The sequence below is a fragment of the Bubalus bubalis genome, chromosome 15 (assembly GCF_019923935.1).
Source record: "Bubalus bubalis isolate 160015118507 breed Murrah chromosome 15, NDDB_SH_1, whole genome shotgun sequence".
Taxonomy (NCBI): domain Eukaryota; kingdom Metazoa; phylum Chordata; class Mammalia; order Artiodactyla; family Bovidae; genus Bubalus; species Bubalus bubalis.
In genome coordinates, this window is record NC_059171.1 from 66,682,937 (window position 1) to 66,695,703 (window position 12,767).

The following is a 12,767-nucleotide window of genomic DNA, read 5'->3' on the forward strand; positions in this document are numbered from 1 at the left end:
GGAGGACAGAAGGCCCCAGAGGCCAGGCACTTCACCCACAACTTCACCCCAAGCCTCCCTGGGTTTCCAGGCCCCCACCATCTCAGAACTCCTTGACGGGGATTGTCATTTTGTTCACCAAGGGAGCCCTGAGCACCAGAGAGTGCTGGACACAATAGGCCTGCACTCAGATACCGCTGAGCTGGGAAGGATGCAAAACTGGCTGCCTCCGAGAACCTCTGGGAGGAGTAAAGAGGGTGAAAGGAGGAAATAGCCTCTCCAGCCTAGAATGCAATATGAGAAACAAACCCCACATGGACCATACAGACCTCCCCCATGATCAGCCCATTCGTGCAAAGACTAGAAAAACAACGGAACTGGCAGCGAGTCTCTGAAAACTATGCACAAGACAGGTTCCATCAGTGCAGTGTGCTCACTTCCTCTCCCAACACAGGGTCACGTGGGAGGGGAAAAGCGTCCAGCCTGAACACCTCAGAGCACGTTTCTGAACAGCAGCACTCTGGCATCTGGGCCAGGTCAGTTCTAGGGCAGGGTGCGGGGGTCTTTGGGCTGTATTATGGGATGTTTAGCAGCATCCCTGGCTGTCTACCAGATGCCAGTAGCACCCCTTCCAACTGTCACAACTAAAAATGTCTCTGCTGCTGCTGCTGCTAAGTCGCTTCAGTCGTGTCCGACTCTGTGCGACCCCATAGATGGCAGCCCACCAGGCTCCCCCGTCCCTGGGATTCTCCAGGCAAGAACACTGGAGTGGGTTGCCATTTCCTTCTCCAATGCATGAAAATGAGAAGTGAAAGTGAAGTTGCTCAGTCGTGTCCGACCCTCAGCGACCCCATGGACTACAGCCTACCAGGCTCCTCCGCCCATGGGATTTTCAGGCAAGAGTACTGGAGTGGGGTGCCATTGCCTTCTCCGAAAAATGTCTCTAGATGTTGCCAAGTGTCCTCGGGGGAGAAAGACGGTCCTCCACTGAGACCCACTGTCTGAGAGACCTGGATGAAGGACTGCCAATGGGCTTGGCCAACTCTCAGATCTCTCCTAGTGGCTGGAATGCCATCATGCTGGCCTTGTGGCTGTCTGGGGAGAGGGATCAGAGAGGTGGGTTCATAGAGAATTTGGCTGGAACAGGTTAAGAATTTGGGTTTCAGACTCTTGACAGATCTTAGATTCAAACTCTAGCTCTGCTTATTACTTGTGTGAACCCTGGGCCTCAGTCTCCAAGTATGTAAAATGAGGATAAATATACACATGGGCTTCCCAGGTGGCGCAGTGGTGAAGAACCTGCCTGCCAGTGCAGGACACACAAGAGACACAGTGTGATCCCTGGGTCAGGAAGAGTCCCTGGAGGAGAATATGGCAACCCACTCCAGTATTCTTGCCTGGAGAATTCCATGGGCAGGGGAGCCTAGTGGGCGACAGTCCATGGGGCTGCCAAGAGTTAGACACAACTGAGTGAGCATGCATACATGTTATGTAAGTGGCTGTGACAAATAAATGGGACAATAAAGTGCTTAGTCTGTTTTTATCTAGTCGCTCAGTCATGTCCGACTTTGCAACCTTGTCCGTGAGATTTTTCAGGCAGGAACACTGGAGTGGGTTGCCATCCTCCTTCAAGGGATCTTACTGACCCAAGGATCGAACCTGCATTGGCAGGTGGATTCTTTACCCTCTGAGCCATCAGGGAAGCCCAGAGTACTTACTACAAAGTGCCAAACACAAATGATACAGTATCATTAACAGCATCTTGTGTTCATATGGGAACTGCCCTGAACCCTGAAGGTGAAGAACAAGCAAAGCTGTGAAAGTCTGGCCACTTCCTTGCATGGCAGCTACCTAACAATCACAGATGGATCCCCTCCCAAGAATTCCAAGATGCTTGATGGTGTCTGGACGGACTTCTGCCTCCTCCCAGCGGGGAGGGCCCCCCGTCCTCACCTGGCACTGCTCAGGAAGCCCGGCTGGAAAGCCTAGGCTGCCTCCTACCTTGGGAGGGGATGGTGTCCTCAGAGCAGCAGGGGGTGGTGGTCTGGGTGCTGTAGCCACTGGAGCACTGAAGCGAATCCCGGCTGCTCCTCTGGGTGTCCAGCTGGAGGCCCCGAGACAGGGCCAATGCCAGTTCCTCACAAGCCTCCATCTCCTCCCCGGGCTGCAGGTGGGAGGAAAGAGACGAGACCCCGGGGCTATGAGTCCCTGTCTGATAACCCCAGAGCCTTTCTACTCTTCCAATGGGACTTTGACTGGACTCCTACTCTGTTCCCATGACCACCACTGGGTCTGTGAGCCCAGGAGGCTGTCAGCCTGCTTGGGCCCTACCCAGGCTCTAGAAAGTTCTAGAATCTAACTCCCATATGAGACCTTCCCTGGGGGCCTTCTAAATGCCATAGACCAGGGAGTCGGGGAAAGGGCTCAGGTCCCTCCAGCTGCCGGCCAGCATGTGGCCCCTGGCCAGGTGTGGAGGGCCCCGGCCAGCCGAAGAAAACAAGAGCGTCACCCTGGTGGCGGCTGACACGGTCATGCTCCTTGGCCTCTGGGCTTCCTCGGTAGCAGCGGGGGCACCTCCTGCTGCAGCGGGGCCTCCTCCGCTGGGGTCTGGCTCTCGCTTCTCTTTGCGGCGCTGAAGGGTGTTCACGAGAGGCTGATCATAAGGTCCTGGCTTGGCCCAGTCCTGAGTGGAGCAAGCGTGGTCAGGTACCAGGGCCTCGGCCTCCACTTGGAGGCCAGAGAACCCTCCAGACAGCTGCCCACCCACGGAAGGCGGCTGGTCCCCGCGGAGGAAGCTCACACTGGGACAGGCCAGCAGCCCCTTCTCCCCTCACCCAGTGCTAGCAGAAGGGAATGGATAGTCCTTTGGGGACCCCCTGGGTACCTCTCCTTTCTCATATCTGCCCAAAGACAGAAAACACACAAACTGGGCAGGGAGCCTGGGGGAGACTCTTACAGCCACCAAACAGCTGACCAACTGCCTGCGGTGTCTAAAGGCACCAGCCAGTGGAAAGACATCTCCAGGGACTAGGCCTGATGTCTGAGGAAGACCCTGGCCTATGGGCTCAATTGATCGCACTTGCATAGCCTGGCCACCAGGGGACACTAAAGGAACTTCAGACACTTTTCCTGAGGCTGAACCTCACTTCAGGGAAGCAGCCCCAAAGGGCACTTGAGGATGTGCCATCTGAGGTCCTCACAGAGGCAGGGAAGGCCCCTGGGTTGGAAGAAGGATTCTGAGGAGTCTGAGAGGTGTGCACCACTTGCTCAAAATGCAGGCTGCTTAGGGGCCTACTATTCCAGTTAGGGTCCTCTCAAAATATCCTCTGGGCATCAATTGTACTTGCTAGGAAATAATATAAAAATTTGTTTGTATATTAAAGCAATGTTTAGTGCTTTAAAGCAATGTTTATTGGTTTATATGTCTTAATATAAACCATTAAGACTAAAAATAAAGTCTGCATTTACTTTGAAGATTTAAAAAAAAAAAAAGCCAAAACCTATCTGGAGGCATGGTTCTATTACCATGGCCCGATAAGGGACTCAGGGGACCAGTCTGGGGTACACAGTCCTCTATATCAGCAACTCCCTCAGGAATCCCCCAGGAGGGCAGAACCGGGACGTACACTTTGGAACCAAACATCCCCACCGTGTTCCATCTGGGTCTACTGGGGTCTAACCAGGGTTAACTGGTGTCTCCTAAAGGCAGGCCCTCCAATCCCAGCTCCGTGTGGACAGCTCTGTCTCAGAGCTGCCTGCTGGATTCTGGTTCTCCCCCAGGGAGAATTTACTCAGGGAGGAGGTGTTATGGGGAAGAAGGCAGAGTGTGAGAGGAAGGGGGTGAGGGGAGAATCGGGGTGAGAATTGTAGGGGGAGAAGGGGGGTGAGCACAGAGGCAATGAGGGAGGGGGGAGAGGGCGGAGAGACACAAACCTTCCAGCTAGGGATCTGAGATGACGGGAACATGCCGGGCCCAATGGTGTAATAATGAGCGTAGTCTGGAAGATGGACAGAGGTGACCCGAGGGAGCAGGCGGGAGGCGGGCAGGCAATGAGGGAAAAGGCTCGCCCCTACGGGCCCCACATGGGACTCACTTGATAAACTATAGTGAGAAAACCCGTTAGACAACTGGAAACAAAAAAAAGGGGAGGAAAAAAGGAAAAAAAATTAATATAACAGGATGAGCGTGGAGGTACAAGACGGCATTGACATTCAAGGGACAGGGGAGACCTGAGTATTTACAAATAAACATCAGGGACTCTGCTGCTCATGGACAGTCCATGATGCGAGAGAAGAGCTCCATGGTGCAAAGAATGCACGTTTATCTGACACCAAGCATTCAGTGGGGGAAAATATCTACTTTTAGAATTGTTTGGAAATGATCGGTGTCCCAGTGCTCAATGGTCTTCGATTATTTCACTAATAATTTCATAGTGATGGTGATTTGCTCATCTCATTATGCAGCTTTCAAAACTCAACACCATCAGCTGAAGCTGTTCGTTCCAGGTTTCCAAATCATCAGAGTGTTCAGGAGCAGATTCTAAATTGGGGCGAAAAAGTGGGGGCTGCAAACGAAAAGGCGGGAAAGCACACAGCCTCTGACGCGGTGGAATGTCACATCCAACGACAAGGTGACGAGGTGGCCACGGCGGGTGGGGTGCGGGGGAGGGGGAGGAGGAAAGATGGATGACCATCCATGTCCTGGGAAGAAGCCTTCACACCTCCAAGTTCCCCATACCCCTTCCTCTCCCTCTTGATGACTGCAAGGTCACTGCTTCAGGAGCCAGGCACCCCTTCCCGAAAAATCCCTCAGTCTTGTCCCTCCCTCTGTCCCAAGAGGGTCTACTCTTGGTGGAGATTTTGAGTTTCTGGGTTTCTGCGACTGTGTGGGAAGTAGCTGGCAGAGGGGTGTGGGGGGAGAGGCTGGGACCCCAGCCGGTCACCTTCTCCGTGGACGCCCAGGCGCCCATGGTGGAGCCTGAGCTGACCGAGGTGGGCGAGCTGCACTCGCTCACCGACTGGCAGGTTTCCGAGGCTTCGGAGGAGGCTGAGCTGGACGAGTTCTGCAGCAGGGGAGGGACCACACGAGGGGACCACGTGCCACCAAAAAAGAACATCCGTAAAAAATAAAAAGATGGGGGAGGGCGGGGGCAGGGGTGGGGAAGGTCACGCAACAGAGAGAGAGAGACAGACGTGTACACAGAAAAGGGAAGGATGAGAGAAGCAGAGTTAGGGTTATTTTTTTCCCCCCAAAGCTGCGCCCACACAGAGGCTTCCAAGCCCTGGAAAGGAAATGTGACACCCAGCGAGACCCAGACCCGCTGGACTGTGAGGCTCCCAGGACCCTGACGTTTGCATGTGTGTAGTGCATGGGCTGCGTGCCTGGCTCGGGGATGCCATGCCTTTTACACCTCTCAGGTGCCCGGATGTTATGATGTGAGGACTGACCCCCCAGCCCGGGCTTTTGCTCCATGTCTGCCTGTTGTTGTTAAGTCCCTAAGCCATGTCCGACTCTTTTGTGACCCTATGGACTGTCGCCCGCCAGGCTCTTCTCTCCATGGGATTTCCCCAGGCAAGAATACTGGAGTGGGTTGCCATTTCCTTCTCCAGACGATCTTCTCAATCCAGATATTGAACCTGCGTTTCCTACATTGTGGGTGGATTCTTTACCGCTGAGCCACCAGGGAAGCCCCTTGTCTCCTTAGAATGGCTCTAATTCCTGGATTCTCTCCCTTTATCACATGCAGCCTTTGGATCCCTAAGGGGCGGTTTCCAGCTGTGAAGCTGTATCTTCACAGGACATGATTTTAGGTCTTTCTGCCTGGGGGGTGATTTTGAGGCTTTGGGCAGTGAACTCCAGGGCTTAGAGCAATGTTTCTAGTGGCCATCATAGGGAGGGTGAACCATCCAGTGAGATCTGAGACATCATAGAACTGAGGTCTGCCTTGAGAAAACATCTCTTCAGGCTGATCTCATTAAACCTCCAGTCCCTACCCGTCTCCCAGTGTCAACCAGGCACCTGCTCCCAGGCCCTAACCTTCAGCCGAGGCAGAGACTGCCTGTTAATTCAGCACTGCATCTTGACGTTCTGGTCCTGTCCTGGCACGTGGCAGGTGCCTAACAGTGCTGAATGGATGAGTGACAATGACCATCTCTTCCATGTAACTGTGTCCTGCCCTGCCCCTCACCAGGGGGCATGCTCTGGGCCCACCCAGGCATGTGCTTTCAGTTTTCTTCACTGTTAACTGCAATCTCATCCCATCCGTATAAGCAAGTCTGAGCCTCTTTACTCTTTCCCTGGAAGTGTCCCTGTTTCACTGGCAAGGAGGCCAGATTCATGTTTCTGTCCCCCAGCCTTCACCCGCCAAAGGAAGGTTCCGCCAGCCTTGCTGTGTGTGTGTGGATCAGGCTGAATGAAGCAGGGTTTCAGCCTCCAGTCGTGTCGCGGGAAACAGAAGGTGGGCCTGTTGGGACTCACTGAAATCTGAAAGCCGGTGAATCCTGCAACAGCAAGGAACCAAAAAGGCATTCCATGTGCACGTGGCTCCTTGGAGCCAAAGCAAGGGCAGACCCCACAGTGGAGGTCCTGGCTGCTTCCCCAGCTCAGTGTTTGGTTAGCAGTCTAGGATCTGAAGTCTGAAAATTTGAAGTCCTTTTTCTGCCACTTCCCAGGCTAGGAACCATGGGTTTAATCTCTCTAAAGCCTCATTTTTCCCCCTCTTTAGAATAGGAATCAATAATATCTATTGGATGAAGATTAAATAAGATTGTGTGTGTGTGTGTGTGTGTCTGTGTGTGTGTATCTATGTATGTAGTGCTTAACCAACTATAAATAAAAGCCGGTTATCATTATAATTTACCAGAACTACTTATTTTGGCTCCTCTAATTAAAATAAGTTCAATTTGAAAAAGAAACAGTAAAGCAGCCCAGGACTACAGGTTCTTATTTCCTTTGACTTCTGCTCATTTTTTTCTGAAGAGCCCCTTGAGTGGATGGAGTGAAGGGTTCTAGGCAGGAGCCCCGCTGCAGACGTGGTCCCATCTCTCCTGGGCACACATGGCACAACTTGTAAAGAGCAGAGTGGAGGACGGGGAGAATCCTGAATACATCCTGCCACGCAGCATTCATTTACACCCGTGCACCCGAGGGATTTCGCTGCTTATGGATGTGTGCTCCCTTCCTCCCACCCAAATAAAGGTAATAATACTTCCCCTTGAAAACCATATACCCTCTGGCCTGTGTGAGGTGTACTGCTGCTGCTGCTGCTAAGTCACGTCAGTCGTGTCCGACTCTGTGCGACCCCATAGACGGCAGCCCACCAGGCTCCCCTGTCCCTGGGAGTCTCCAGGCAAGAACACTGGAATGGGTTGCCATTTCCTTCTCCAATGCATGAAAGTGAAAGTCGCTCAGTCGTGTCCGACTCATAAAGACCCCATGGACTGCAGCCTACCAGGCTCCTCTGTCCATGGGATTCTCCAGGCGAGAGTACTGGAGTGGGGTGCCATCGCCTTCTCCATGTGAGGTGTACAATCTCCTTAAATTTCCCCTCTGCCTTAGAAGCAGCCATAATGCCTTTTTCAAGAAAAACAGAATTCTCAATTAAATTCTGCAGCATCCCTGAGTTTACTCAAACTACCCTAGAGTTGCTTTGCCAAGCATTTATCTGAGGCTCCGGCTTTCAGATTTAAGTAAATCCCAACAATCCCGCCTTCTGTTTCCCTTGACATGACTGGAGGCAGAAACCCTGCTTCATTCAGCCTGATCCACACATGCACAGCAAAGCTGGAGCACATGGCCTCTTTTTTTAGAAAGGGGTGTCAGCGCACGATATTTTGTTAATGCATCAGTTGATTAAAAACACACACAGAATGACACTGCACATTAGAAAAGCCTTTGAGGAGCTGCAAATCCCTGCTGCCTCTCTACCACACTCACTCTAGGCTCACGAGACACACAGGTGCAGTTTAGTGCCACACAAGGCGGGACCTTGTAGAGAGTGAGTGAGCCAAAGCACCCAGCTAGGCCAAGTAGAGGACTCAAAGCTGCAGCTCCCAGCTCCGAGCATTTCTGCTTAAAATTGAATCTTGACCCCAGGAAGACAGAGAGAGGCAACAGCGCTCCCAGGGACAGCCGTGAAATGACAAAAGCGGGGCTCCAGGCTGAGTGGCTCTGGGTTCATCAACGTCAGACGCATCATGTGAGTGGCTGTCTGGCTCCCAGAACATGACAGATGCTTCTTCGACGTGGAGTGCTCCCCAGAACACTCTGCTAGGGGCACCTTACGGCCAGGGTGGCGCAGAAAGGCCGCTAGACCAGTTGCTAGAAACCCTCGTTCCAGATCCCTGACTGCAGGTCACATAACTGTGCCACTCAGGCAAACTGCTTTACATCTTAGCCTGTTTCCCCCCAAAAAACAGGGATAACAACACTCCAAGCGGCTGCTGGCCGGACTACAGACAACAGGCAGGAGCTCCTAGGATGGTGCCTGGCACCCAGGAGATACTTGCTGACTCTCAGGCAAATTGGATACCTGGATGAACAAGACAAGCACGTGACCTTCAGAATCCAAAGGATCTTGGGCCAAAGTCTGTGACTGGTCTCAAAATGTATTATATTGGGTTGACCAAAAAGTTTGTAATGTCTTACTTTGGAAAAACCCTAATGATCTTTTTGGCAAACCCAATATGCAATGGGCTCGCAGTCACCATGCTCCCCAGCAGATGGCGCTGAGGGGACATCCTGGATGTTTTCCTGGTTGCCTGTATGCTGTGCTTGCTAGTCTAGACGCCAACCCACTGACACAAAAAAGGGACACAGCGGAGTAGGTGAAGGGTGTTCGATGCCCAGCTCCTGCCTTCTGCTCTTCTGCAGCTATTGGGCTGGGCGTTTAGTGCCATCTAACCCAACTGTATTCAAAGAGACTCAACACCTCCCCTTCTCCCAGGAGGAAGTTGCCAACAGAATTACCTGCATGGGCTCTGAAGATACAAGAAGCTGAAAGTGCCAAGGAAGGGCTCCGAGGCATTGTTCAACAGCAGAATCTCTGTCCCCGTGTGCAAATGGGATAATGACTACATCATGCCAAGCCAGCCACAGGGACGCTAGAGAGCAGCCAAGACTCTTGAGTCTGTCTACATACCTGTCTACACAAGTGTGAAAACTCTCCAAATCAATGGGGTGACAACCATCACCCGCATGGTGATCATAAGCTTTGAATGAGTGAAAGTCACTCAGTCATGTCCGACTCTGTGAGACCCCATGGACTGTGGCCCACCAGGTTCCTCTGTCCACGGAGTAGTTAGCCATTTCCTTCTCCAGGGGATCTTCCCCACCCAGGGATCGAATCCAGGTCTCCCGCATTGTAGGCCGATTCTTTACCATCTGAGTTACCAGGGAAGCCTGATCATAAGTTTTAACCCCCACTTATATTATCTCCCCCTAAAGGGAGATCAGCTCATCTAAAGATGAGAAATTAAACCAGAGGTTTCCGGTGTCAGACGACCAGGGTCTGTCCAAGCTCTCTGGTACCCTCTCTGGTTACAGCCATCAAGATTGATCCAGGGCCTCAGGTGTGGCAGCTGCTCCTGGGGCCAAGGACACCCTTACCTGGTTGGGGGCCTCAGGTGGCATGGGGGACGGCGACTTGGACTGGAAGGCGTCCTGGGAGATGAACCCTGAGTCGTGGGAGGACACGCTGGACAGCCGCACAGGCGCCTGCTGGGCCAGGCTGGAGCCGCGGTAGCGGTAGTGGGAGCTGGGCGAGTGCGAGTGGGAGCCGTGGGAGCCGCTGGACCGCGAGTCGCTGCTGTTGACGCTGTTCAGGCTGCTGCGGGGGCAGCGGGACAGATGACAAGGGGTGACAGGGGAGAATGGCATCACACAACCAGCCCCCAGCCCCAAGAAGCAGCGCACACGGGGAGACATGTTTTCAAAACACCCAATCATTAAGAGAGTAAACAAAAGGTCTTTTCTCTGTGAGCAAGGGGCGAAAACCAGCTATGGAGACGTGGTTCTCCAACGGCGCAATGAGGCATCTTTAGGATGGAAGGCTGTGATTTTAAAGAGTCAAGTGCTGCCCAGTTCTGCTGTGTCACCGACCAGCAAAGCCAGGGGACTCGATGTCTGTCTGAGGCACGAAAAAGGTGTATATCCTCTACTCACAAAAACCACATGAAGGCTTTGGCATGACCTAGCTGGAGCACCCAAGTGTCTTCCTTAGGTGAACCATCTGGGTCAACCTGGCCAACCATCACTTGGCACCAAGAGATTCCTCAAGGTGACTGCATCCTAAGTGTGCCTAATTCAAGATACCCGTATGTGAGGCAACTCTGTCTGTGTTTGTGTATTTTACATTTTATTAATATTAACAAAGTTGGTGGTTTAATGAATGGCTTGACCCTGAACACAGGTACTTCTCTGTTCAACTATCTGTGAGCCCAGCAAACAGAACACCTGGCAAGAGGCAGGCAGCTTTCAGGGACTAAGGGTCGTCAATCGAAGCTGTTTGCTTCCAGGATGGAACAGTAAACAGGATGTCAGAGAATGACACTTGCCCTCTGGAGTTCTGCCTGTTCCGTTTCCAGTCGTAAGCAGTATGTCCTACACTCTGTCTCACCACTCAAATTACGAAACCCAGAAAACTGAACAAAGTCTCCTGGTCCAAACAGGCAGAGCTGACAGATAAAGGGCAGCTGTAACAGCGTGAGAAGGCGCGAAATAAACAACCCAGACTGGGATTAGAAGATTTGTGGTTTCTGCTCCTAACTCTGCAAGAGATTCTCATCAGATCTCACAAACTCGGCCAGCTAAAAAGACAGTCACGGGCTGACTACTGTGTTCTGGTGTTCTATACTGGAATGACTTGGTGCTAACGTTCCAACAGATATAGCCAAGTGTGCTGGAGGAGATCAAGGATAATTATCATAAGTTTTGCTTCCCCGCCCCGCCCGTCAGCCAGAACAGGGCATGTGGAGACTGACAGCAAAGTTCATGGCAATTTCACTACAGCAAGCTCAGGGCTGGCGCTGTCCATATGACAGGATTTTCTGTTGACACTAAAACTATAGAAAGAGACTCACGCAGCTTTGTTTTATACTAATGAGATAAAAGTTTTCTTCGTTATCAAACAAAAAGAAAAAATCCTCAATAGAAAAAAACCTCAGATCAGAGAAATGCAAATCAAAACCACTATGAGGTACCATTTCACGCCAGTCAGAATGGCTGCGATCCAAAAGTCTACAAACAATAAATGCTGGAGAGGGTGTGGAGAAAAGGGAACCCTCTTACACTGTTGGTGGGAATGCAAACTAGTACAGCCACTATGGAGAACAGTGTGGAGATTCCTTAAAAAACTGGAAATAGAACTGCCTTATGATCCAGCAATCCCACTGCTGGGCATACACACTGAGAAAACCAGAACTGAAAGAGACACGTGTACCCCAATGTTCATCGCAGCACTGTTTATAATAGCCAGGACATGGAAGCAACCTAGATGTCCATCAGCAGATGAATGGATAAGGAAGCTATGGTACATATACACAATGGAGTATTACTCAGCCATTAAAAAGAATACATTTGAATCCGTTCTAATGAGGTGGATGAAACTGGAGCCTATTATACAGAGTGAAGTAAGCCAGAAAGAAAAACACCAATACAGTATACTAACGCATATATATGGAATTTAGAAAGATGGTAACAATAACCCTGTATACAAGATAGCAAAAGACACACTGATGTATAGAACAGTCTTCTGGACTCTGTGGGAGAGGGAGAGGGTGGGATGATTTGGGAGAATGGCATTGAAATATGTATAATATCATATATGAAACGAGTCGCCAGTCCAGGTTTGATGCACGATACTGGATACTTGGGGCTGGTGCACTGGGACGACCCAGAGGGATGGTATGGGGAGGGAGGAGGGAGGAGGGTTCAGGATGGGGAACACATGTATACCTGTGGCAGATTCATTTTGCTATATGGCAAAACCAATACAATATTGTAAAGTTAAATTAAATAAAATTTAAAAAAAAGAAAAAATTAAAAAAAAGAAAAAAAACCTCAGTAGACGTGTCTCACACACACACACACACACACACACACACACACACACACACATATACACAGCACACAAAAGATGACAGGAAACCAACCACCACCCTCAGGCTGCAGAATGTCAGGCTGTAGCATCTCAAGTCTGAGCTTCCCGTTCCCTGTACAGTGCACGAGCTCAAACATGAAATGAAAGGCGCACACACACACGTGTGTAGAGAGAGGTTCTCACACACAGATTCGGCAGCTCCATCCTGTTCTTTACTCTCAACGCTAAGTCACAAGAAGAGGAAATCCATTCGGCTTTGAAAAGTCAAAGGAAAAGATCGGCAGGGAGAGTGTACCAAGAAGGACATGATGCATGAGGGTGTTTTTACCCTCACAGGAAGGGAATAATCAACTTGGCCATCAGCAAGTCAAGAATGGTCTTGAACAGAACGCTGCCAGGGCACAGTGCTGCTGACCGAGGGCAGAACTATTCCGATGGACTGAGTCACCAGGTGAACAATAACACCTAACAAAGCAGTGACGGTGGTGGTGGTGGAGGTTAACAGACCAAGAATTCTATTCACTTTGTGAAGCCCTGAGACAAAGACTGGGGGGCGAACAGAGCAGGAGCCACTCGCACTGCCTTCATCTGTTCTGGCCACAGCGAGACGCGTCTGCACGAGAACCGACCCCGTTCACCCTTTGGGAGCCCATGTGGTTTCTACTCTGCTAAACAGGAAAATCCAGTGAG

At 51.2% G+C, this 12,767-nt stretch overlaps 1 protein-coding gene across 12 annotated transcripts in view; it reads right to left on the bottom strand.

Moving 5' to 3' along the window:
- MTSS1 (MTSS I-BAR domain containing 1) overlaps positions 1 to 12,767 on the bottom strand; it is a 162,509-nt gene that overhangs the window by 2,139 nt on the left and 147,603 nt on the right. For 8 of the 12 annotated variants that reach the window (XM_006048347.4, XM_006048348.4, XM_044928817.2 and 5 more), the window contains 4 exons: positions 9,587 to 9,806; positions 3,913 to 4,107; positions 2,489 to 2,662; positions 1,981 to 2,143 (listed from right to left, as the gene is read on the bottom strand). In XM_006048347.4, the coding sequence (XP_006048409.1) occupies positions 1,981 to 2,143; positions 2,489 to 2,662; positions 3,913 to 4,107; positions 9,587 to 9,806 (752 nt within the window). Of the gene's footprint in view, positions 1 to 1,980; positions 2,144 to 2,488; positions 2,663 to 3,912; positions 4,108 to 4,922; positions 5,043 to 9,586; positions 9,807 to 12,767 lie in introns of all 12 variants that reach the window. The other 4 variants (XM_006048349.4, XM_025265472.3, XM_006048350.4 and 1 more) reach the window with 2 other exon arrangements.